This window comes from Thamnophis sirtalis, unplaced genomic scaffold, assembly GCF_051295495.1.
Source record: "Thamnophis sirtalis isolate CommonGarterSnake01/CBP01778 unplaced genomic scaffold, rThaSir2_p1.2 scaffold_2, whole genome shotgun sequence".
In the NCBI taxonomy this organism is placed as follows: domain Eukaryota; kingdom Metazoa; phylum Chordata; class Lepidosauria; order Squamata; family Natricidae; genus Thamnophis; species Thamnophis sirtalis.
Genome location: NW_028261382.1, coordinates 42,088,357 through 42,110,856, shown reverse-complemented (window position 1 = coordinate 42,110,856; position 22,500 = coordinate 42,088,357). Strand labels below are relative to the sequence as shown.

The 22,500-nt window shown below is 44.9% G+C and overlaps 2 protein-coding genes across 2 annotated transcripts in view; both read left to right on the top strand.

Moving 5' to 3' along the window:
- Nucleotides 1-14,803, top strand: part of LOC148048683 (protein ENTREP3-like) — an 18,609-nt gene extending 3,806 nt beyond the window's left edge. Inside the window, exons 3-12 of the mRNA XM_087707661.1 lie at nt 1,359-1,535; nt 1,806-1,919; nt 3,014-3,121; nt 4,738-4,898; nt 6,397-6,496; nt 7,215-7,302; nt 8,490-9,011; nt 10,169-10,240; nt 11,367-11,617; nt 14,756-14,803. Coding sequence (XP_087563787.1) covers nt 1,359-1,535; nt 1,806-1,919; nt 3,014-3,121; nt 4,738-4,898; nt 6,397-6,496; nt 7,215-7,302; nt 8,490-9,011; nt 10,169-10,240; nt 11,367-11,617; nt 14,756-14,803 — 1,641 coding nt within the window. The remainder of the gene's footprint in view (nt 1-1,358; nt 1,536-1,805; nt 1,920-3,013; nt 3,122-4,737; nt 4,899-6,396; nt 6,497-7,214; nt 7,303-8,489; nt 9,012-10,168; nt 10,241-11,366; nt 11,618-14,755) is intronic.
- Nucleotides 14,804-15,155: 352 nt separating this feature from the next.
- LOC106543293 (secretory carrier-associated membrane protein 3) overlaps nt 15,156-22,500 on the top strand; it is a 16,003-nt gene continuing 8,658 nt past the window's right edge. Inside the window, exon 1 of the mRNA XM_087707659.1 lies at nt 15,156-15,219. Within this exon, the coding sequence (XP_087563785.1) occupies nt 15,156-15,219 (64 nt within the window). The remainder of the gene's footprint in view (nt 15,220-22,500) is intronic.

Genomic DNA, 22,500 nt, shown 5'->3' with positions numbered 1-22,500 from the left:
AAGGCAGAGAAGCACCAGGTGGCCCCCATCCATGGTGGCCCTTGGAGCACACAGCAGCCCATCCCTTCTCCGTCCTCCCTTCGCCTTCTGGAAGCAAACTGGAGTTTATTTGATTCCTTTGCAGCAGCTTAGAACTCTTACCCAAAAACTAATTATGCATAGGTGAGATAGATAGATAGATGATAGATAGATAGATAGATAGATAGATAGATAGATGATAGATAGATAGATAGATAGATGATAGATAGATAGATAAGATAGATAGATAGATAGATAGATAGATAGATAGATAGATAGATAGATGGATAGGAGAGAGAGAGATGATAGCTAGAAAGAGAGAGAATGGATAGATGAGAGATGAGAGAGATGATAGACAGACAAATGATAGAGAGATGAGCGAGGATAAACAGATAGACAGAGAATAGATAGATGATAGATGATAGAGAGATGATGGATAGACAAATGAGATGAGAGAGAGAGAGACAGAAAGAATAGATAGATGATAGACAGACAGATGAGAGAGAGATGAGAGAGATGATAGATCGATAGAGAATAGAATATGGAGTGAGAATAGAATAGAATATGGAATTAAAATAGAATAGAATATGGAATGAGAATAGAATAGAATATAGAAAGAATAGGATAGAATATAGAATTAGAATAGAATAGAATGTGGAAAGAATATAATAGAATAGAATATAGAATTAGAATAGAATAGAATATGGAAAGTATAGAATAGAATAGAATATAGAATTAGAATAGAATAGAATATGGAAAGAATAGAATAGAATATGGAAAAAATAGAATAGAATATAGAATTGGAATAGAATAGAATATGGAAAGAATAGAATAGAATATGGAAAGAATAGAATAGAATATAGAATTAGAATAGAATATAGAATTAGAATAGAATATGGAAAGAATAGAATAGAGTATGGAAAGAATAGAATGGAATAGAATAGAATATAGAATTAGAATAGAATAGAATATGGAAATAATTAGAATAGAATAGAATACAATAGAATATGGAAAGAATAGAATGGAAAAGAATAGAACATAATATAAAATTAGAATAGAATAGAATATGGAAATAATTAGAATAGAATAGAATAGAATAACGAAGTTGGAAGGGACCTTGGTGGTCTTCTAGTCCAACCCCCTGCTTAGGCAGGAAAACCTATACCTATACCAGATAATAGAGTATAACAGAGATCCGGTATCCTTCGGTCAGTGAGGCTCAGTGAAAACGATTTTCTGAACATAAATAAAGTCTAGGATATTTTGTCCTGGCATTTTTCGCCGTTGCATTTTTTGCACCCTGAACCGCCTGTTCTCCCCTCTTCTCCCCTCCTCTCCAGATCACTTTCTTCACCCTGCTGTCCGTCTTAGGGGTGATGCTGACCCTGGCCGGTTCCATTCTGTCCTGCCAACATGCCCAGCAGGTGAAATCCCTGGAAGTCTGTGAGCGGATAAGGCAGAGAGACGGATCGTCCATCCCAAAGGAGGTGGGATGGCGACGGAGCCTGAAAGCCCAGGTGGGGGGTGCAACAGGTCGGTTATGAGGAGCGGGGAGGAATCACAGTTGGGGGAGATTTGGGGGGCAGGGGGGAGTGCAGGAAGGAGTGTATCCCACTTCTGACACCATCCGGAGGGCAGGAAGGAGTGTATCCCACTTCTGACACCGTCCAGAGGACAGGAAGGAGTGTATCCCACTTCTGACACCATCCAGAAAATTCCCTGAAAACTCCCAGAATTCCCCAACCAGCGTGCTTTCCGATGCAATGCTCCTGTCTCTTTATTTGCAGGCTAGTTTTCTGTATAAGAAATGCATCTACTCGCCGTCCGAATCGGGGATTCCTGCCTGCGGCAACAAAGGCGATGTGGATTCGAATTGTTCCAGGATTCTTCTGGTCTTGAAAGTGAGTGGTGGGGGAAAAGATTTCACGCCATCCACCGTGGAGAAATAGCCGGTTGAAAGGGGCGGAATTTGCCGAGATAGACAAACAGACCCTCTCCAGATTTCCCATTATTCTTTTGCATTATTAAGGTTCGTTACAATGCCAGCCAGATGCTGGCATTGGCATTTTTAAAACGCTCCCATGAAGTCCTTGGATCGACAGATGTGGTGGCTTATTAACATTAAAAGTATCATCGCCGGATTTAAGCTGTCTCAAGTTAAGCTGTTGTTTGCAATTGACCGACAGGGATTTTTGTCAATGCCGAGAGCGTTCAATTGTTGTTATTATGGGTTCCTCGCACAGCCAGATGTTTAAATTTGGCCTTGGAGTCCTCCCGAAGGTCCTGGGGTAGACAGATGTGGTTATTTGACACCATTACAGGTCTCCTGGCAGGATTTAAGCCGCCCCCAATCAAACCGCCGTTCGCAATTGACCAACGGGTTATAGAGTTACGGCCTTCCACACAGTCATCCAGATGTTTAGGCTGGATCCGGCAATTTCACCCACCTGTCAAGCCTTTCCCAAGGCAGATGTGAATTGTTGGATGGGGTTGGAGGTCTCGGAGGATTTAAGCTGCCTGTTGCAATTGACCGATGGGGGTTTTGTCAATGCCCACGGCATCCAAGTGGTGCTCCAGATATTGGGATATTGTTATTATTATTTCGCCTTATGTGGGATTTCTCCAGAACTTAGCTAAAATGTGCTTCCTCTGTCAACTCCTAAAGTTGCCATAGTGAGGAAAGCCGGGGGGGGGGGAGCATTCCACACATACTTTCTCCTGAAGTCGGATCTCAGATTGCCTGTCACAGACTTGGGAGGGGTGCAACTCATTGGGAAATGTGATTTATGACACAGACTGAAGGGAGGGAAGGAACAGGGATAAAGTTCAGCGATAATTCAAACGAGGCTCAGATCTGACCGCCAAAAGAATTTTCTTTTGAAGTTTGGCCCGAGACTCATGAATCAATTAGGGCGTTTTTTGGAAACCTGACATCCTCTCTTCTTCCTTTCCTCCGTTCCTCCTTTCTGACAGCTTCTCCTTTTGTTCTCCGTAGGACCTGCTGTTCAGCATCTGCGGCTTAACCATCTTCTCCATTGTAGTGTGCACGCTCTCTGCCATCATGTGTTGCATCCAAATTTTTTCGGTTGACATTCTCCACGTGGTGAGTCGCCCAAAAGGGCCAGTTTGTTTTCGACTCGCAGAGATTCTGATCTGACCGGGGCTTCCCGAGAGCCTGAAGCCAACTCCTTGTCCTGACAAAAACCCCTTTTATTGACTGACTGTGAATTCTGTTCCTTCACATCCAGCCAAGTCTTTCAAGGGAGGATTTACGGTCACAGACCTTATCTGGCTTGGAGAGCTGCCAGGCCAATCTCTGCAGAACTTGGCCAGGAGTCTCGGAGAGTCCCAAACCCATTAAACGAACTCATGGTCTCCTGCAAACTCCACTTCCCTTTCGCTCCTTTTTTTAAAATATAAATAAGTTTTTATTTTTAATTTTCAAAACAAACATGACCCATAAAATCTTCTTTCTTTACATGCTGTAGAAAGTGTTTCAGTTGGTTACAAAAAGCTTTCGTGCATCTCTTCCACCGTCATCAAGTATAGTTCATATTAACTCCAAGTATTTTAACTCCAATGTTTATATACGTTACCATCATCTTACCTCCACTTTTATTTGGCTATCATTGTTTAGACATCCTTCATCTTAAAATATAAATTTAATACATAACCACATACTGGCATTTCATTTACAATTCTCTCTCTCTCTCCCTCCCTCCCTCCCTCTATTTTCTATTTCTATCTATATCTATCTACATACCTACCTGCCTGCCTACCTATCTATATCTATTTTTTTCTCTCTCTCTCTTCTATTTATTAACTTATCTTTCTATCTATATCTATTTTATTCTATATCTATCTATCATCTATCTATCTATCTATCTATCTATCTATCTATCTATCTATCTATATCTATCTATCTATCCATCCATCCATCCATCCATCCATCCATCCATCCTCTATATCTATCTATCTATCTATCTATCTATCTATCTATCTATCTATCTATCTATCTATCTATCTATCTATCTATCATCTATCTATCTTATCCTATCCTTCTATCTATCTATCTATCTATCTATCTATCTATCTATCTATCTATCTATCTATCTATCTATATCTATCATATTGATCTATCTATCTATCTATCTATCTATCTATCTATCTATCTATCTATCTATCCATCCATCCATCCATCCATCCTCTATATCTATCTATCTATCTATCTATCTATCTATCTATCTATCTATCTATCTATCTATCTTATCCTATCCTTCTATCTATCTATCTATCTATCTATCTATCTATCTATCTATCATCTATCTATCTATCTATCTATCTATCTATCTATCTATCTATCTATCTATCATCTATCTATCTATCTATCTATCTATCTATCTATCATCTATCTATCTATCTATCTATCTATCTATCTATCATCTATCTATCTATCATTGATCTATCTATCATCTCTAATATGCTGACTCTCTGTAAACCGCTTAGAGAGGCCTGAAAGGCCTATGAAGCGGTATATAAGTCTACTGCTATTGCTATTGCTATATCTATCTTACTGAGTCCTTATATCCTATTGTAGCTAAACATCCATAATATTTAGTAACAAAAATTTCCAATCCTCCTGATTTTTTTTTTCTTTCTTTCTCACTGTTTCCTGCCGATTTTCATATTTATTTATCCGGTTTTCTTTCCATTTTTCAGCTTTCTCCACCTCGGTCGAGTTCCGTCACGCTGGACTGTACTTCCCCTCCGGACACTTACTTACAACACATGCTGGATCTGGATGAGTTTGTGCCCCCCGTTCCACCTCCTCCTTACTACCCCCCGGAATATACCTGCAGTTCCGAAACGGATGCTCAGAGGTGAAATGGGCTAAAAATATGGATTGCAGGGCGTGTAAAATACATTTGGGATCAACAACAGGGGAAAAAATATTCCAGGCCCTGTAAGAGGATCGGGGAAATTTTGCAGGCAGGGAGAGCTCAATTTGAAGAGAAAGAAAATGTAAGAATAGGAAAGAAAGAGAGAAGAGGTGAGAAGAAATGAATGAATTAATAAATGAAAGAAAGAAAAAAAGAAATAGGGAATAAGAAGAGGAAGGAAGAAAGGAGAGGGAACGAGGAAGGAAGGAAGGAATGAAAAAAGAAAGTAAGAAATAGGGAAGAAGAAGAGAAGGAAGGAAGGAGAGTAAGCAAGGAAGGAAAAAAGAATGAATGAATGAAAGAAAGAAATAGGGAAGAAGAAGAGGAAGGAAGGTGAGCAAGGGAGGAAGGAAGGAAGAGTGAAAGAAAGGAGAAATGAATGAATGAATAAATGAAAGAAAGAAATAGTGAAGAAGAAGAAGAGGAAGGAAGGAGAATGAGCAAAGAAGGAAGAAAAAAGAAAAATGAAAGAATGAAAGAAATAGGGAAGAAGAAGAGGAAGGAGGGTGAGCAAGGAAGGAAGGAGGGTGAGCAAGGAAGGAAGGAAGAGAGAAAGGAGAAATGAATGATTAAATGAAAGAAAGAAATAGTGAAGAAGAAGAGGAAGGAAGGAGAATAAGCAAAGAAGGAAGAAAAAAGAAAAATGAAAGAATGAAAGAAAGAAATAGGGGAAAAGAAGAGGAATGAAGGTGAGCAAGGAAGGAAGGAAGAGAGAAAGGAGAAATGAATGAATGAATAAATGAAAGAAAGAAATAGTGAAGAAGAAGAGGAAGGAAGGAGAATGAGCAAGCAAGGAAGGAAGAGAGAAATAAAGAAATAAAAAAGGGTGGGTGGGTGGGAGGAAGGAAAGAAAGAAAAAGGAAGAAAGAAATGAAAGAAAGAGATATAGAAAAAAGAAAGTAAGAAAGGAGGGTGGGAGGAAAGAAAGAAAAAGAAAGAAAGAAAGATGTAAACAATAAACCTTTCTTTATAAAGGTAGTTCTCGACTTACAACAGTTCATTCAAAATTACAACAGTGGTAAAATGGGGCAAAAACTCCCCTGACAATCGTCTTGCTTAGCAACGGAAACATTGGGCTCGATGGTGGTGGTCGTATATCGAGGATTGCTTATTAATTCATTGTCCAAACAACCTGTTTTCTGGGCTGCAAAATACGCCCTGCATTGGAAGCTCATTGCAATCAGCCAGTTTCCCGTGTGAAACTTCCCAATGAGATTAAAACATAAGCTTGAGTTACAACCGTCGTAACTTCGAACCGTTGCTAAGGGCCCGGGCGTAATTCGAGAACTTGCCTGTAAAATGGGGAAAGGCTGTGGAACTTACCTGTAAAATGAAATTTTGGGAAGCGGGTTTTAACTCTTCATTCCTTGTCGCAGTTTATTGGTTTAGCAATCCGTTTAACGGAGAATCTCTTCTTTCTTCTTTAATTGTGGTGTAGCATTACCTACAATGGCTCCATGGACAGCCCCATTCCCCTCTATCCCACCGACTTCCCTCCAAGTTATGAAGCTGTTATGGGGCTCCGTGGGGACAGCCAGGTACGGCCGTTTTGAGGTGTTGTTTTTTTTCCCAATCAACGGGAGGAGAGAGCACCATGAAGCAGGTGCAAAGGGCGCATGTTGTGGTCCTGCGGAGCTGGCGGCAGAGTCAGACAGTGAGGAGGGTTGGGGAGGAACCTGGGCCACTCCTGGGGTCTGAGGAAGGCTCTGAGGAGGGCTCTGTGTCAGAGGCAGAGAGGGGGCCAGAGCCGTCTGACAGTTATCAGCTGCCTTCAGAATCAGGCATTAGTGAGGCGGAAGAACAGCTGGAGCCTGTTCCCAGTGTGCGCATGCACAGAGTTGCCGGACAGCTAAAGAACAGGGGTCGACTTGGGAGGAAGGCCACAGGTAGACGATGAATTCCCCCCCTCCCAGAGGAAATAAAAGAGGAGCGACGGGGGAGTGGAGTTTGCAGGAAACAATTTATTCGTTCGGTCGTTAGATTTGTTTCAGGAGTGTGAAGATCTGTCCGTGAATCTCAGAAACTCTGTGCCCAGAGCCTTTCCTTGCACAGCGCCACTTTTGGGAAATATTTATATGGCGTGCAGGCTGAAGAGGTATATAAGTTTTAAATGCTATTCCTAAGGCTATAAGAATAGATCCTGTGTTCAGTTGTTAGCTAGGCCCATTGTGGAGCCTCCAAAGACAGTAGCATACATCTTGAAAACTTCACGGTCGTTCCGTGAAGCTAAATGAAATCCCTGTCTCCCCTCCGCAGGTAACGCTGTTTGACTCTCAATTTACGGAAACATCGCATGGGCCGTGTTCCTGCAACCAAGTCCCTTCCGTTGTGCTCAGTGGTGAAGGTAAATACAAACACACACACACACTTATTTTAACACACAATTTGAAAAAGTACTTTTGGAGTAGCTTTTCCTCCACAAAGACAAAGGAAGCATGTTCTAATTAAAGGTAAAGCTTCCCCTCGCACATACGTGCTAGTCGTTCCCGACTCTAGGGGGCGGTGCTCGTCTCCGTTTCAAAGCTGGAGAGCCAGCGCTGTCCGAAGACGTCTCCGGGGTCATGTGGCCGGCATGACTCAACTCCCGAAGCCGCACAGGACGCTGTTCCCTTCCCACCAAAGGTGGTTCCTATTTTTCTACTCGCATTTTTTACGGGCTTTCGAACTGCTAGGTTGGCAGAAGCTGGGACAAGGAACGGGAGCTCACTCTGTTACGCGGCACTGGGGATTCAAACCACCGAACTGCCGACCTTTTCTGATCGACAAAGTTCAGCGTCTTAGCCCCTGAGCGACCGCGTCCTTCTTCTTCTAATTAGAGGATTGAAAAAAAAAACCTCTAAATTTGCATTTAGTACACGGATCAAACTAGTTTAATTCCAATTTCCAGAAGTCTCTTCATGTTTCCACACCACCCTGGGGTGGGGGGGACAGTCAGAAAGCAGCACAATGGTGGAATAGTCTCCTATCCTCAACTTACGGACCGCAATTGAGCCCCAGATTTCCCGTTGCTAAGTGAGATGGTTGTTAAGTGCATTTCGCCCCCATATTACGACCTTCCTAGGCAGGTCGTAGATAGAGGTGGCGCTCTCGCCTCACAATCCGGAGGCCATGTTTTCGATCCTAGGCAGAGGCAGATATTTCTCTCTCTCTGGGCACAATGAGAATATTACCTGCCGAGCAAAACTCCATGCTCACAACAGGGGAGGGCATCCGGCCAGTAAAAAACTCTGCTAGCTCAATTCAGTTGCCCAGATTTCACCCCTGCAAGGGATTATGTGGTCATTTAAAGAGGATGACAATCTAGCCTATAATATTTTGCCAACTTTAGAATATTGTTCCACGTTATTTTAAAAAAACGGCGTGAGACATATATACTCCATTTTATTCGTACAAAAAGAACTTAAAGTTTTCTAACAATACGTAGATCCACTTTTCTTTTTAAAAAAGGAAGAAGATCCACCCTAATCCATTAAACCGTGTTTAAGTCACTCCCGGCGGCTCGTCTTCATTTTCGCTCTCGTTTCTCAACAGCGATTTCTGTGGATAGCAACTCGCTCATCATGTCGGAAATCGTCGACATTCCCGGGGACAGCAGTCCCTCCGAGGATTCGTGCCTGCTGGAAGGGAGCGGATCGGCCTGCTCGGTGGATTACGTCCTATTCCGCTCCATCCAGCGCAGCCGAGCGGATTACTGCCTGAGCGTCGACTGCGGGCACTGCGGGCTTCACCCGCAGGGCCCGTTCGAAGACATCCCGCCGATGCGTCTGCGGGGCGAGCGCTCCTTCTCCTGCTCCACGCCCGGCACGGTGTATGACGGCCTGCTGGAGGTCAACAGTGCTCAGACCCACAGCTGCCACCGCCTGGAGGGTCTCGGCCACAACGTGGGTCCCTGTTTTCCCGAAGTCCGGATGAAGCCCAAGATGGCGGTATCGGCACGCAAAGAGCCCAGGCGGCCACGGCGGAGCAGCGAAACGTCTTGCCAGTCACCCGTCATCCGATGTCCCCTGCTGCGGTCCCACAGTGACCCTGGGATGGCTGTGTCCAGGGAGGCCGGTAGGTAGAACAGGGAGATGAGAGTTGGAAGGGATGGGGGAGGTCTTCTAGCCCAACCCACTGCAATGAAGGCAGGCAGGCAGGCAGGCAGGCAGGCAGGCAGGCAGGCAGGAAGGAAGGAAGGAAGGAAGGAAGGAAGGAAGGAAGGAAGGAAGGAAAGAGTTGGAAGAGACCTTGAAGTTTTTCTAGTCTAACCTCCTGCAAATAAAGGAAGAAAGGAAGAAAGGAAGAAAGAAAGGAGTTGGAAGGTACCTTGGAGGTCTTCTAGTCTAACCTCCAGCAAAGGAAGGAAGGAAGGAATAACAGAATAAACGAGTTGGAAGGGACCTTGGAGGTCTTCTAGTTCAACCCCTGTTCAAGTAGGAGACCATATCAAATTACAGACCAATGTAATTTCTTCTGCCAATCTCTTCTTGAAAACCCCAGGTGATGGAGAAGGAAGGAAGGAAGGAAGGAAGGAAGGAAGGAAGGAAGGAAGGAAGGAAGGAAGGAGTTGGAAGGGACCTTGAAGTTCTTCTAGTCTAACCTCCTGCAAATAAAGGAGGGAAGGAAGTAAGGAAGGAGTTTGGAGGTACCTTGGAGGTCTTCTAGTCTAACCTCCAGCAAAGGAAGGAAGGAAGGAATAACAGAATAAACAAGTTGGAAGGGACCTTGGAGGTCTTCTAGTTCAACCCCTGTTCAAGTAGGAGACCATATCAAATTACAGACCAGAGTAATCTCTTCTGCCAATCTGTTCTTGAAAACCCCAGGTGATGGAGAAGGAAGGAAGGAAGGAAGGAAGGAAGGAAGGAAGGAAGGAAGGAAGGAAGGAAGGAAGGAAGGAAGGAAATAACAGAATTGGAAGGGACCTTGGAGGTCTTCTAGTCCCACCCCCTGCTCTGGCAGGAAGCCCTCTAACATTGCAGACAAATGCTGGTCCAATCTCCCCAGTGTTGGTGTACCCACAACTTCTGGAGACAAGCCATAGAAAAGTGGCCAACGCCTTTCCTGAACTGAACACAGGCCGAGGGAACCACGTAATGGCATTCTCTCTCACCTGACCATCGTTCCTGCCCCAAATCAAATCTTCTACCTTTTCAGGGTGTAACAAAAGCCCCAGATTTTCATTCTTTCCCTCCTGTCCTCCTCCTCCCCCTCCACTCCCTTCCACCCCACAGAAACCGATGACCAGGAAGTATTTTGCACAAAAGGGTCTGGAGACAACGCTTCCAATTCCTCAGCGGAAACAGGTGAGACCTCTGTTGCCCAGCGGTGATTTCATATTGTTGTGGCCGGCCAGCAGATTCGGAGAGTGAGGAGGGTTGGGGAGGAACCTGGGCCAGTCCTGGGGGAGGCTCAGATGAGGGCTCTGTGTCGGAGGCAGAGAGGGGGACAGAGCCGTCCGACAGTTATCAGCTGCCTTCGGAGTCAGACATCAGTGAGGCAGAAGAACAGCTGGAGCCTGTTCCCAGTGTGCGCATGCGGAGAGTTGTCAGACGAAGGGAACAGCTAAAGAACAGGGGTCGACTTGGGAGTTAAGGCCACAGGTGGACGGTGAATGGCCCCTCCCAGAGGGAATAAAAGAGGAGCGAAAGGGGAGTGGAGTTTGCAGGAGTCTATTAGTTCCCTTAATGGGTTCAGGATTCTCCGAGATTCCTGGCCAAGTTTTGCAGAGATCGGCCTGGCATCTCTCCAAGCCTGATAAGGTCTGTGACCGTAAATCCTCCCTCGAAAGACTTTGCTGGATGGGAAGGAGCAGAATTAAATTAATCGAAGGGGTTTTGTACGGTTGTAAGTTTCCCTGAAAGTTTTCTTGAAAATTGTAATTGTAAGTTTTCCTGAAAGTTTTCTTGAAAATTGTAATTGTAAGTTTTCCTGAAAGTTTTCTTGCAAATTGCAATTGTAAGTTTTCCTGAAAACTTTCCTGAAAATTGTAAGTTTTCCTGAAAATTGTAATTATAAGTTTTCCTGAAAGTTTTCCTGAAAATTGTAAAACAATGATGGCTTCTGGCGAAACCATCCGAAATTGCAGCCGCAAGACCGCAGGGTACTACAAGAAGCTGTTTTGTGGAGGGGGGGGGGGGGCTGTTGTGAGTTGGCACTGTTTGAGCCGAGGTGGCGCAGTGGTTAAAATGCAGCACTGCAGGCTACTGCTAGATCAGCAGTTCAGCGGTTCAAATCTCACCGGCTCAGGGTTGACTCAGCCTTCCATCCATTCCGAGGTGGGTAAAATGAGGACCCAGATTGTTGGGGGCAATATGCTGACACTCTGTAAACCGCTTAGAGAGGGCTGAAAGCCCTATGAAGCGGTATATAAGTCTACTGCTATTGCTATTGCTGTTTGATCGCAACACCCCCCCCTCTCTCTCTTTGCAGGGCTGTGTTCGGAAATGTGCCCCTCGCACCCTTCGCTCTGCGACCCCCTCTTGCTGCCTCACGGGGCCGGCAAATCGAAGTTAGACCTGCCCGCCAAGGTGTCCCAAGACCTCTCGAAGACTATCACGCGGTCCCTGGGGGACCTCAAGGCGTGCCGGGGGTCTCGTGGACTGATGGCCCGTTTCCTGCACCGCTCCAAGCGGAACCTGACGTTGCCGGGCGTGGAAATGAGTTCTCGCGGGAACAAGCAGGTAACCTTTACGGGACAGTTTGGGGCAAGGGGGTTTCCCCACATTCAGGTGGTTTCATGTAGCAGGAAAAAGAAGGGATTTTAAAAAATGGTTTGGGGTTTCTTTTTTTCAAGAAGAGCCATTTGTCTGAAATGGGATAGGGTTTCCTGCTTGGGCAGGGGGCTGGACTAGAAGACCTCCAAGGTCCCTTCCAACTCTGTTATTCTCTTATTCTGCTATACTTTTTTCTCCCTTCCTTTTTTCCCCCTAGGGGTTGGACTAGAAGACCTCCAAGGTCCCTTCCAACTCTGTTATTCCCTTATTCTGCTATACTTTTTTCTCCCTTCCTTTTTTCCCCCTAGGGGTTGGACTAGAAGACCTCCAAGGTCCCTTCCAACTCTGTTATTCTCTTATTCTGCTATACTTTTTTCTCCCTTCCTTTTTTTCCCCCTAGGGGTTGGACTAGAAGACCTCCAAGGTCCCTTCCAACTCTGTTATTCCCTTATTCTGCTGTACTTTTTTCTCCCTTCCTTCCTTTTTTTTCCTAGGGGTTGGACTAGAAGACCTCCAAGGTCCCTTCCAACTCTGTTATTCTCTTATTCTGCTATACTTTTTTCTCCCTTCCTTTTTTCCCCTAGGGGTTGGACTAGAAGACCTCCAAGGTCCCTTCCAACTCTGTTATTCCCTTATTCTGCTGTACTTTTTTCTCCCTTCCTTCCTTTTTTCCCCTAGGGGTTGGACTAGAAGACCTCCAAGGTCCCTTCCAACTCTGTTATTCTCTTATTCTGCTATACTTTTTTCTCCCTTCCTTTTTTTCCCCTAGGGGTTGGACTAGAAGACCTCCAAGGTCCCTTCCAACTCTGTTATTCCCTTATTCTGCTGTACTTTTTTCTCCCTTCCTTCCTTTTTTTTCCTAGGGGTTGGACTAGAAGACCTCCAAGGTCCCTTCCAACTCTGTTATTCTCTTATTCTGCTATACTTTTTTCTCCCTTCCTTTTTTTTCCTAGGGGTTGGACTAGAAGACCTCCAAGGTCCCTTCCAACTCTGTTATTCCCTTATTCTGCTATACTTTTTGTCTGCCATCCTTCCTTCTCCTTCCCTTCCCTTCCCTCCTTCCTTCCTTCCTTCCTTCCTTCCTTCCTTCCTTCCTTCCCTCCCTCCCTCCCTCCCTCCCTCCCTCTTTCTTTCTTTCTTTCTTTCCCATCACTGGGGGTTTTCAAGAAGAGATTGGACAACCCCTTATCCAGAATGCTACAAGGTTTCCTGCTTGAGCAGGGGGCTGGACTAGAAGACCTCTAAAGTCTCCTCCCAATCCAATTAACCTATCCTTCTGTTAATTAGCCAGTGGAACTGCTTGCCTCCAGAGGTCGTGGGTGCTTCATCACTGGAGTTTGTTTGTTTGTTTTTTAAAAGAAATCAGACAGCTTTTTGTCCAAGATGAGATAGGACTTCCTGCTTGAGCAGAGGGTTGGACTAGAGAACCTCTCGGCTCCCTTCTGCTCAGTTTGATTTTGTGGGGGGGAAAAATCTTGATTCATCCCCAAATGATGGCCAGTTCCTAATTTCCAGGAAGAGAATGTCAATGACATCCTTGTGTCAATGCAGGGAATTTTCAGCAAATGGAATAGCAGGTGTCAATTACATAATTAGCATTATATGTACGTAATTATAACAGCCTAAATTGGTTTAAAGACTGCAGAGGCACCTTCGTTCCCCTGTGTTCATTCCAGGTTTTCTTCCTATCCCTTTAATGTGTTATTTACATGAAAAAATGGGCATAGGAACTGACTTCCCTCCAAGGAAGGAGGAAGTTAATAGTTTGTTGAATACGGCAGGAAATCAACACTTTGGATTTAATTGCTTTGCCAGAGAATTCGGTGGGAAGTTGGGAAAAAGGCCTGAATCTGATGGGAATGAGGCATTACCAAACCTTTAATTTTAAACATTTCCCTTCCAATGGCGGGTTTCAAATTTTGGAACCGCTTCTGTAGGTGTGGCCTGCTTTCCGGGTCCACTGGTGGAACCTCTTCTAACCGGTTCGGTAGATTTGACGAACCGGTTCTATCGAACCGGTGCGAACCGGTAGGAACCCACCTCTGTTCCCTTCCCTTCTTTCCCTCTTCTTTCCTTCCTCTGCTCGTTTCCTTTCCCTTCCTCTTCTATTTTTCCTTCCTTCCTCTCTTCCTCCCTCTCATTATTTCCTTCCCTCCCTCTTTTCCTCTTATTTCCTTCCTCTGCTTGTCTATTTCCCCTCCCTCCCCTTTATTCTTCCTCCTTCCCTCCCCTCCTCCATTTCCTTCCTTCATCCAACCAACCCATCTTTTCCTTCCTTCCCCTCCATCCCTCCCCTCCTTCCTTTCCTTCCTTCCTCTTTCTCCTGCCATTCTTTCCCTTCCTTCCCTCTCTCCTGCCATCCCTCTTTTTCCCTTCCTTTCTTCTTTCCTTCTTTCCCCTCCGTCCCTCTTTTCTCCTCTCCCTCCTTTTTGCTCTCTCTCCTCCCTCTTTTCCTTCCTTCCCCTCTCACTCCATTCCTCTTCTTTTCCTTCCTTCCTTTCCCTTTCTCCTGCCATCCCTTTTCCCCTTCCTTCCTTCCTTCTTTCCTTTTTTCCACTGTCCCTCCTTTTTTTCCTTTCTCCCTCCCTTTTTTGCTTTCTCTCCTCCCTTCCTTTTCCTTCCTTCCCCTTACTCCATTCCTCTTCTCTTTTCCTTCCTTCCTTCCTCCCTCCCTTTCCCCCTCCCTCTTTTTTCCTCCCTCCCTCCCTTTTTTCTTCCTTCCCTTGTTTCCTTTCTCCCGCCCTCCCTTTTTGCTCCTGATGAATGAAAACAGCAATGGAAACAAAAAAGAAAAAAAAAGTAGTAAACATAGACAAAGACAATAATTAAAGAAAGCAATTTGCCCTCAATCCAGTTTGTTCTATTGAGCCTGGAATGTTCCTTGCTTAAGTAATTGCGACAGCTAATTAACACCTAATTACCCAGGGCCTCAGGAAATGAAGGGAAGACACAGGATTTAAATGATTGGAGTTTTACACGCCTTTCCTCCTGGTTGAAATTCAGGAGATGTTTGAGAAACTCTTGTGTTTTTCACGGCGTCCGTCTCTAAAATAATTATTTGGTCTAAATTCTTCATCTTTGAAATTCTTTTCTCACCCACATCAGGTCAGTTCAGATGACCTGATCTTGGGTGTGTTCAGAAGCCATGGGTAGAAGGCAGTATTGCCTTTCCTTCCTTCCTTCCTTCCTTCCTTCCTTCCTTCCTTCCTTCCTTCCTTCCTTCCTTCTTTCCCTCCCTCCTTCCCTCCTTTCTTCCTTCCTCTTTCTTTCTTTCCTTCCCTCCCTCTTTCCTTCCTTCCTTCCTTCCTTCTTCCCTCCTTCCTTCGACTTTCCCAGACTTAAGAATGTAGCAGCGTGAAAGCTTCCAGTGTTAATATGGCTTCTAAAGCTGACACCTCCCTCCCTCCTTCCTTCTCTCCTTCCCTCTCTCCCTCCTTCCTTCCTCAATCCCTCCCTCCCTCCTATAATAAAATAAACAATAAAATGGACTTTAAAGATAGTCAAGATGGATAGGTATATCTCGCCTCAGATAAAAGACAACTTCACCCGCAAGATAATTGTAATGGGGAGTAATTAACACTGGAATTAATTATCAGATTCCTGCAGTCGTGACCATCAGCTGTTTGGTTTGAGTGACAGTACAGACAATAGACAAACAATGCCTGCTGGGTCATCATTTCAAAGATATTTTCTTACTTAAACAGAGGGGGGAAAAATGATTTCAAGCGGGCAACGAAGCTGTGGGAACAGGAGTGATTTACGATTTCCTTCAGGCTTCCCCAGTGACTTTTCTTGTGGGAAGCTGCTGGCAGGAAGTACTGTAAATCAGTTGACTGTAGCAAGGGCAGGGATGCTGAAGTAGACGGCACTCTGCTAAAATATCCGTTGTAACCAATTTATTTTCAGTTGCCAACGAGAATAAAATACAAAAGAGACAAACAAAATTCGAACACTACCCCCCCAAAAAAAAACCGAGTACAAAGAAAAATTCAAATGTTGAATAAATCGGATATTGAACACAAAAACTGAAAGCTGAAAGATTAGATAGATAGATAGATAGATAGATAGATAGATAGATAGATAGATGATAGATAAGATGATAGATAAGATGATAGATCGATATGATAGATAGATGATAGCTAGCTAGCTAGGATAGATAGCTAGGATAGATAGATAGATAGATAGATAGATAGATAGATAGATAGATAGATAGATAGATAGATAGATGATAGATAAGATGATAGATCGATATGATAGATGATAGATATAGGATAGATAGATAGATATGATAGATGATAGATAGATATAGATGATAGATAGATGATAGATGATAGATCGATATGATAGATGATAGATATAGATGATAGATAGATGATAGATGATAGATGATAGATCGATATGATAGATGATAGATATAGATGAAAGATAGATGATAGATAGATATGATAGATGATAAATATAGATGATAGATATAGATAGATGATAGATAGATGATAGATGATAGATAGATGATAGATAGATCAATATGATAGATGATAGATATAGATATAAAATAGATAAAATAAGAAAGATAAGAATAAATAGGAGAGAGAGAGAGAGAACATAGATATAGGTAGGCAGGCAGGTAGGTATGTAGATAGATATAGATAGAAGAGAGATAATAAATAGAGAGAGATAGAAATGAATGGAGGGGAGGGAGAGAGAGAGAGAGAGAGAATTGTGATTTGTGAATTGTAGGTTGAGCATTACCTATGCCACCAAATTGTGCTTTCTATCCTGGGTAACCCTTGGTATTTTTCCTCATCCAAATCCCCCTCTTTTTCTCTCTACTTATGACCTATCATTCTGGAGCCGTTCTCAAGCGATTCCTTGGGTTTTTCAGGTGTTGAGGCTGGGGAGTCCGTCCACGGCATCCATCTGCAGAGCTGCGGAGATCTGAACTCAACCTCCCCCTTACGGCGTCTGCTATCCGGTCGCCGGCTGGACCAAAGACGTCCCTGCAGCCTGAGTGGACTTCTGCGAGAAAGCAATCTCTAAAACCGGCTCCAGATGCTTGCCCTCTGCGGAAGAGGAGTTGGAGTGAAAACCCGCCATGATATGGGACATCTGGCGAATGTCCTTGCCGTACAATGTCCAGGAATGGCCCAACAGGTCGACTGACGCCGTTGTTTGGGAATTATTCCACCTCGCTCAGGATACATGCGAACCAAAGCGGGGAGTGTCGTGCTCCTGCACGGCGATTCTCCAAAAATTCTTCAGCGGGGAACCACAAAACTTGAGTGGGGTCAAGGAAGGAGGGCTTGCTTGGCTGATGGCCCCCTGAAAGACAGACACACTGACCCATGCTACCTAACACGACAATCGACACTCGCTTTTTAAGGGCTCTACCGACTCTCCTTCTGGAATTCTGGTTATCCTCGTACGGAGATAATCCGGCGAGCCGATCTTAAACGAGCGATCCCTTTGAACGAGTTTCTTACGTCTCAACAGGGAAAGACGGATCCAGAAGCTTGGATGCACCATTGAACCCATAATCCTTTCGTTTTATCCCAGATTCACTGCCTTTGAGAAGTTGTTCCTGTTATCCACGATACGTCCGCGGTGTCACGCTGCTCGTTTCCTTGTGCATTTGTCTCTCGCATTTGTCCCCTTTTTGTGGATACCTCACTTTAGCGCTGTGCCTTTTGGGGTGCTTCCCTCGGAGAGGCCATCATGAACTGGGAGGGGACCCAGTTGAATTCTGGGGAGGGGGCTAGAGGAGACGTCACAAAAGCAGGCTGTGATTCCCACTCGGCATCCCAAAATAGTTCGGGTCACGGTTTGAGGATACTCGTTTTCCTACAATAGACTGCTCCTCCCATTGGAGGCTTCACAGAGCCCTTAGAGTAAGAAATTATGACAATTCCAGGGCCTCGACCACTCCTTGGAGTTAGTGGTACAGGTAGTCTCAACTTATGACCACAATTGGGGCCCCAAATTTCTGTTGCTAAGCGAGACAGTTTGCTGAGCGAGTTTTGCCCATTTTACGACCTTTCTTACAACAGTTGTTAATTTAGGAACATGGTTGTTAAGTGAATTCAGCTTCCCCGTTGACTTATTAGAAGGTTGCAAAAGGGGTCATGTGACCCCCAAGGCACTGCGTCCATCGTAAGTCCAAGTCAGTCGTCAAGAGTCTGAATTTTGATCATGCAACCATGGGGATGCTGTGACGGTTTTTAAGTGTGAAATCGGTCCCAAGTCACTTTTTTCAGTACCGTTGTAACTTCGGTCGCTAAATGAGCTGTTGTAAGTTGGGGACTACCCATAGTAAGAAATTTACGACAATTCTGGGCCCAGAAGCTTCCTCGGATGAGAAAGAGTCAGCGGTAGCTCTAATCTCTTCACTATTGCAAAATTCACATATTCCAAACATTTTGATTTCCCCCCCAAAAAAATTTTCCTGCCGTTGGACACGTCCTCTTGTTACCCCAAAACCCAGTTCGGGCTCCCAGTTTTCGGAAGGCGCATGTGGTAAGATCTCGCCGACACCTTTCCCGACTTTCTCAATCTGGGGTGGTAGGGGGAGTTGGGGTGGTGGTGGTTGAGGATTGCCAACTCTCTCCCACCCCACCAGTGCCTCTGCTCTTTAACCAAGCCTGCATGTACAGAGATGCACCCCTTATAAAATCTCTCCGACATTTGGAAAGACGGAGGGTTCTCCGCACAGGGAACAGTTGGAAACCTTCCTTGGCCCCGGCGGTTTTTGAGATGCACAAATGTCTCACTTGAGAACGAACAAATAAAGCCATATCTTAAATCGAGGATGAGAGTTGGTGACTGGGGGTGAGGGCTGCATGCTCCTTTATTATTATTATTATTTCTTCTTCTTCTAATTCTTTTCCTCCTCCTCCTCCTCCCTCCTCTTCCTCCTTTATTGTTATTTTTCTTCTTCTTCTTCTTCTTCTCTTCTCCTCCTCCTCTATTATCATTTCTTCTTCTTCTTCTTCTCCTCCTCCTCCTCCTCTATTATTATTATTTTTCTTCTTCTTCTCCTCTCCTTTATTATTTCTTCTTCTTCTCCTCTTCCTCCTTTATTATTATTTTTTTTCTTCTTCTTCTCCTCCTCCTTTATTTTCTTCTTCTTCTTCTTCTTCTTCTTCTTCTTCTTCTTCTTCTTCTTCTCTTCCTCTATTATTTCTTCTTCTTCTTTCTTCTTCTCCTCCTCCTCCTCCTCCTCGCTAAGAAGTGTCTTTTCTCCTTGCTCAGAAGTTTCTTCTTCTTCTTCTTCTTCTTCTTCTTCTCCTCCTCCTCTTCCTCTATTACTACTTCTTCTTCTTCTTCTCCTCCTCCTCCTCCTTTATTATTTTTTCTTCTTCTCCTCCTCCTCCTCCTTCTCGCTCTCCTCTTCCTCTTCTCCTCTTTTCTTCTTGTCCCCCTCCTCCTCTTTCCCTCTCCTTCCTCTCCCTCTCCTCCTGCTCCTCCCCCTCCTCTCCCTCTTTTCTTCTTGTCCTCCTCCTCCTCCCCTCCTCCTCCCCCCCTCTCCTTCTCCTTCTTGAAATATCTTTGTCACCTTTTTAGAAGAAAGAGGCAAAGATAAAACATAAGAAATAATTGGAGGCCACAGAAGGGAGAGAACAGTAAAGAATGGAGAAAGAAAGCAAAGCAGGAAGGAAGGAAGGAAAAGAAAGGGGGAGAAGGAGGGTGGGAGGTTTTTTCAAAAAAAGAAGAAGAAAAGGGGAGGAAGGAAGGGAGCTGAGAAAAAGGAAAGAGAAAAAGAAAGAAAGGAAAAAAGAAAAAAGGGACAGAGGGAAATAAGAAAGAAGAAAGGGAGGAAGGAAGAGGAAGGGAGCTCAGAAAAAGAAAGAAAAAAAAGAAAAGAAAAAAGGGAGTGAGGGAAATAAAGAAAAAGGGAAGGACGGAAGGGGAAGGGAGATGAGAAAGAAAGGAAAGAAAGAAAGAAAAAAACAGAGAGAAGGAGGGAGATAAGAAAGAAAAAGGGGAGGAAGGGAAAGAAAGTGAAGAGAGACGAGAGAGAAAGGAGATAGGAAGAAGGACCAGCCACCTTGGTCACTAAACAAAGCCGTCATTAAGTGACACTGCAACCGTGCTTATGGTCCGACCTCACTTTTGCTTTACAGAAAGTTTTTCCGTGCGCGGTTTGGTCCCCAAGTTATTTTTTTGTTCTGTTTTTAAGAGTTAAAAATTTTTTTCTACAGTTTTTCCCCATCTCCGTTGTAACTCTGAACGGTCGCTAAGCAAGCCGGTGGCTAAATGAAGGGCTCTCTGAATCAACCACGCTGTGCCAATGGAAACATTCTCGCCACGCCGGAAGAAGCACCGTTGGAAAAATGAACGCCAGGATTGCAGTCCTGGAGAGCCGAAGAGGATAAACAGCTCCATCAAAGTTTCACAATTAATCCGGGATTACTCGTAAATTATTATTTGTAGGTGTTTCGTACAAATAACGGCCCTTTTCTAGGGCACACGTTGGTGACACGGGGAATCTTCGGAGCCTGGCACGTAAATAAAAGAGATATTTCCCGCAGTAGCCCACGGGGGACGCCTGCCACCTGCCAATCACCTGGTTCTGATTTCCTGATCTTACACAACACGCCGACAAGGCAGCCCAAAGACCATTCCCAGCTGATGGCTTACACAAGTCCTTGCACACTTTGACACTACACCTCTTCTCTTCCTCCTCCTCCTTTATTATTATTATTATTTCTTCTTCTTCTTCTTCTCCTCCTCCTCCTCCTCCTCTATTATTTTTCTTCTTCTTCTCTCCTCCTCCTCCTCCTTTATTATTATCATTTCTTCTTTTTCTTCTCCTCCTCCTCCTCCTCCTCCTTTATTTATTATTATTATTTCTTCTTCTTATCCTCCTCTTCCTCCTTTATTATTATTATTTTTCTTCTTCTCCTCCTCCTCCTCCTTTATTATCATTTCTTCTTCTTCTTCTCCTCCTCCTTTATTATTTCTTCTTCTTGTTCTTGTTCTTCTTCTTTTCTTCTCCTCTTCCTCCTTTATTATTATCATTTCTTCTTCTTCTTCTCCTCCTCCTCCTCCTTTATTATTATTTTTCTTCTCCTCCTCCTCCTCCTCCTTTATTATTTCTTCTTCAGAAGAAATAACAGGAGAATAAACAGAAGGAGAAGGAAGGAAGGAGTCAAATGGGGGAGAGAAGAAAAAAGAATGGAAGAAGAGGAAGGAAGGAAGGAAGGAGTCAGACGGAGGAAAAAAGAATAGCAGATTAACTGTTACAACTTCCTGTGTTTTGTACATTCACACTTCTCACTGTCTGGCAAACCACAAAAATCGAGATTTCTTCCATTTGATGATTACAATCGCTTTCTCCAACCGGAAACCTCAACAGCTACGCTTTCTTTCAAACCACAAGGACACACAATGCAGCCTCTTCTTTCCTCCCTTCTTCTTTTCTTTTTCTCTTTTTCTTTCTCTCTCTTTCTCTCCCTCTCTTTTCCCTTCCCCTCTCCCACTTCTTCTTTTAGGTGACAGATTAACAGAGTTGGAAGGGACCTTGTGGGTCATCCAAACCAACCCCCACCCAAGTCTGCCTGCCTTGCCTTCTCCCCCTCCCTCCCTCCCTCTTTCTTCATTCATTTCTCCTTTCTTTCTTTCTTTCTTTCTTTCTTTCTTTCTTTCTTTCTTTCCAGCCTCCCCTGGTTGATCAAAGGGGCTTTCCTACCCCCCTCCTCTATTGGCAACCCGACCCTTCCCCCTTTTCCACGTTCTTTTTTGCAACCAGAGAAAAGAAGGGAAAAGTTGGTGCCAACTTTCGTGCAACAACACGCGCGTCTTTTCCACACCCACTTCCCAGTCTCCGCCCCCCTTGCACGAGGCCTCCCACGTGACCGCCGATCAGCTGACTTCCCTTCCCCCACCCTGCTTCCCCCTCCCCTCCTCCTGCAGGGCAGGGGACCGGCGGCCAAGGCGCTAGTCCCTGCGAATCAGAGCTGGGGTACGTTGCGGAGGCGGGTTTAAAACAACAACCGGGCAGAGGAGAAAAGCGGTGTGGAGGTTGGGGGGTCGCCCGCCTTTAGGCTACAGTCGTACTAGCGGTTTGCGTTGGGCTTCTGTGTGGTTAGAATGCGGGGGGGGGGGGGAGGGAGGAGTTCTCTTGCACTAAGGAGCCCCTTACTACACCTCCCTCCCTTCCCATTCTTCCTTCCTTCCTTCCTTCTCCCTCTCCCCTTCTGCTTCATCCCACCTTCCTTCCTTCCTTCCTTCCCTCTCTCCCCCTTCTGCTTCCTTCCTTCCTTCCTTCCTTCCTTCCTTCCTTCCTCTCCTCTCCCCCTTCTGCTTCTTCCCCCTTCCTTCCTTCTCCCTCTCCCCCTTCTGCTTCTTCCTTCCTTCCTTCTCCCACTCCTTCTCCTTCTTCCTTCCTTCTCCCCTTCCCCTCCTTCTTTCCTTCCTTCATTCCCTTCCTTCTCCCTCTCCCCGTTTGCTCCTTCCTTCCTTCCTTCCTTTCCTTCCTTCCTTCCTTCCTTCCTTCCTTCCTTCCTTCCTTCCTTCCTTCTCCCTCTCCCTTCTGCTTCATCCCACCTTCCTTCCTTCCTTCCTTCCTTCCCTCTCTCCCCTTCTGCTTCCTTCCTTCCCTCCTTCCTTCCTTCCTTCCTTCCTTCCTTCCTTCCTTCCTTCCTTCCTTCTCCCTCTCCCCTTCTGCTTCTTCCCCCTTCCTTCCTTCTACCTCTCCCCTTCCTTCCTTCTTTCTTCCTTCTCCCTTCCTTCCTTCCTTCCTTCCTTCCTTCTCCCTCTCGCCCTTCTGCTTCTTCCTTCCTTCTCCCACTCCTTCTCCCTCCTTCCTTCCTTCTCCCCCCTTCCCCTCCTTCTTTCCTTCCTTCCTTCCTTCC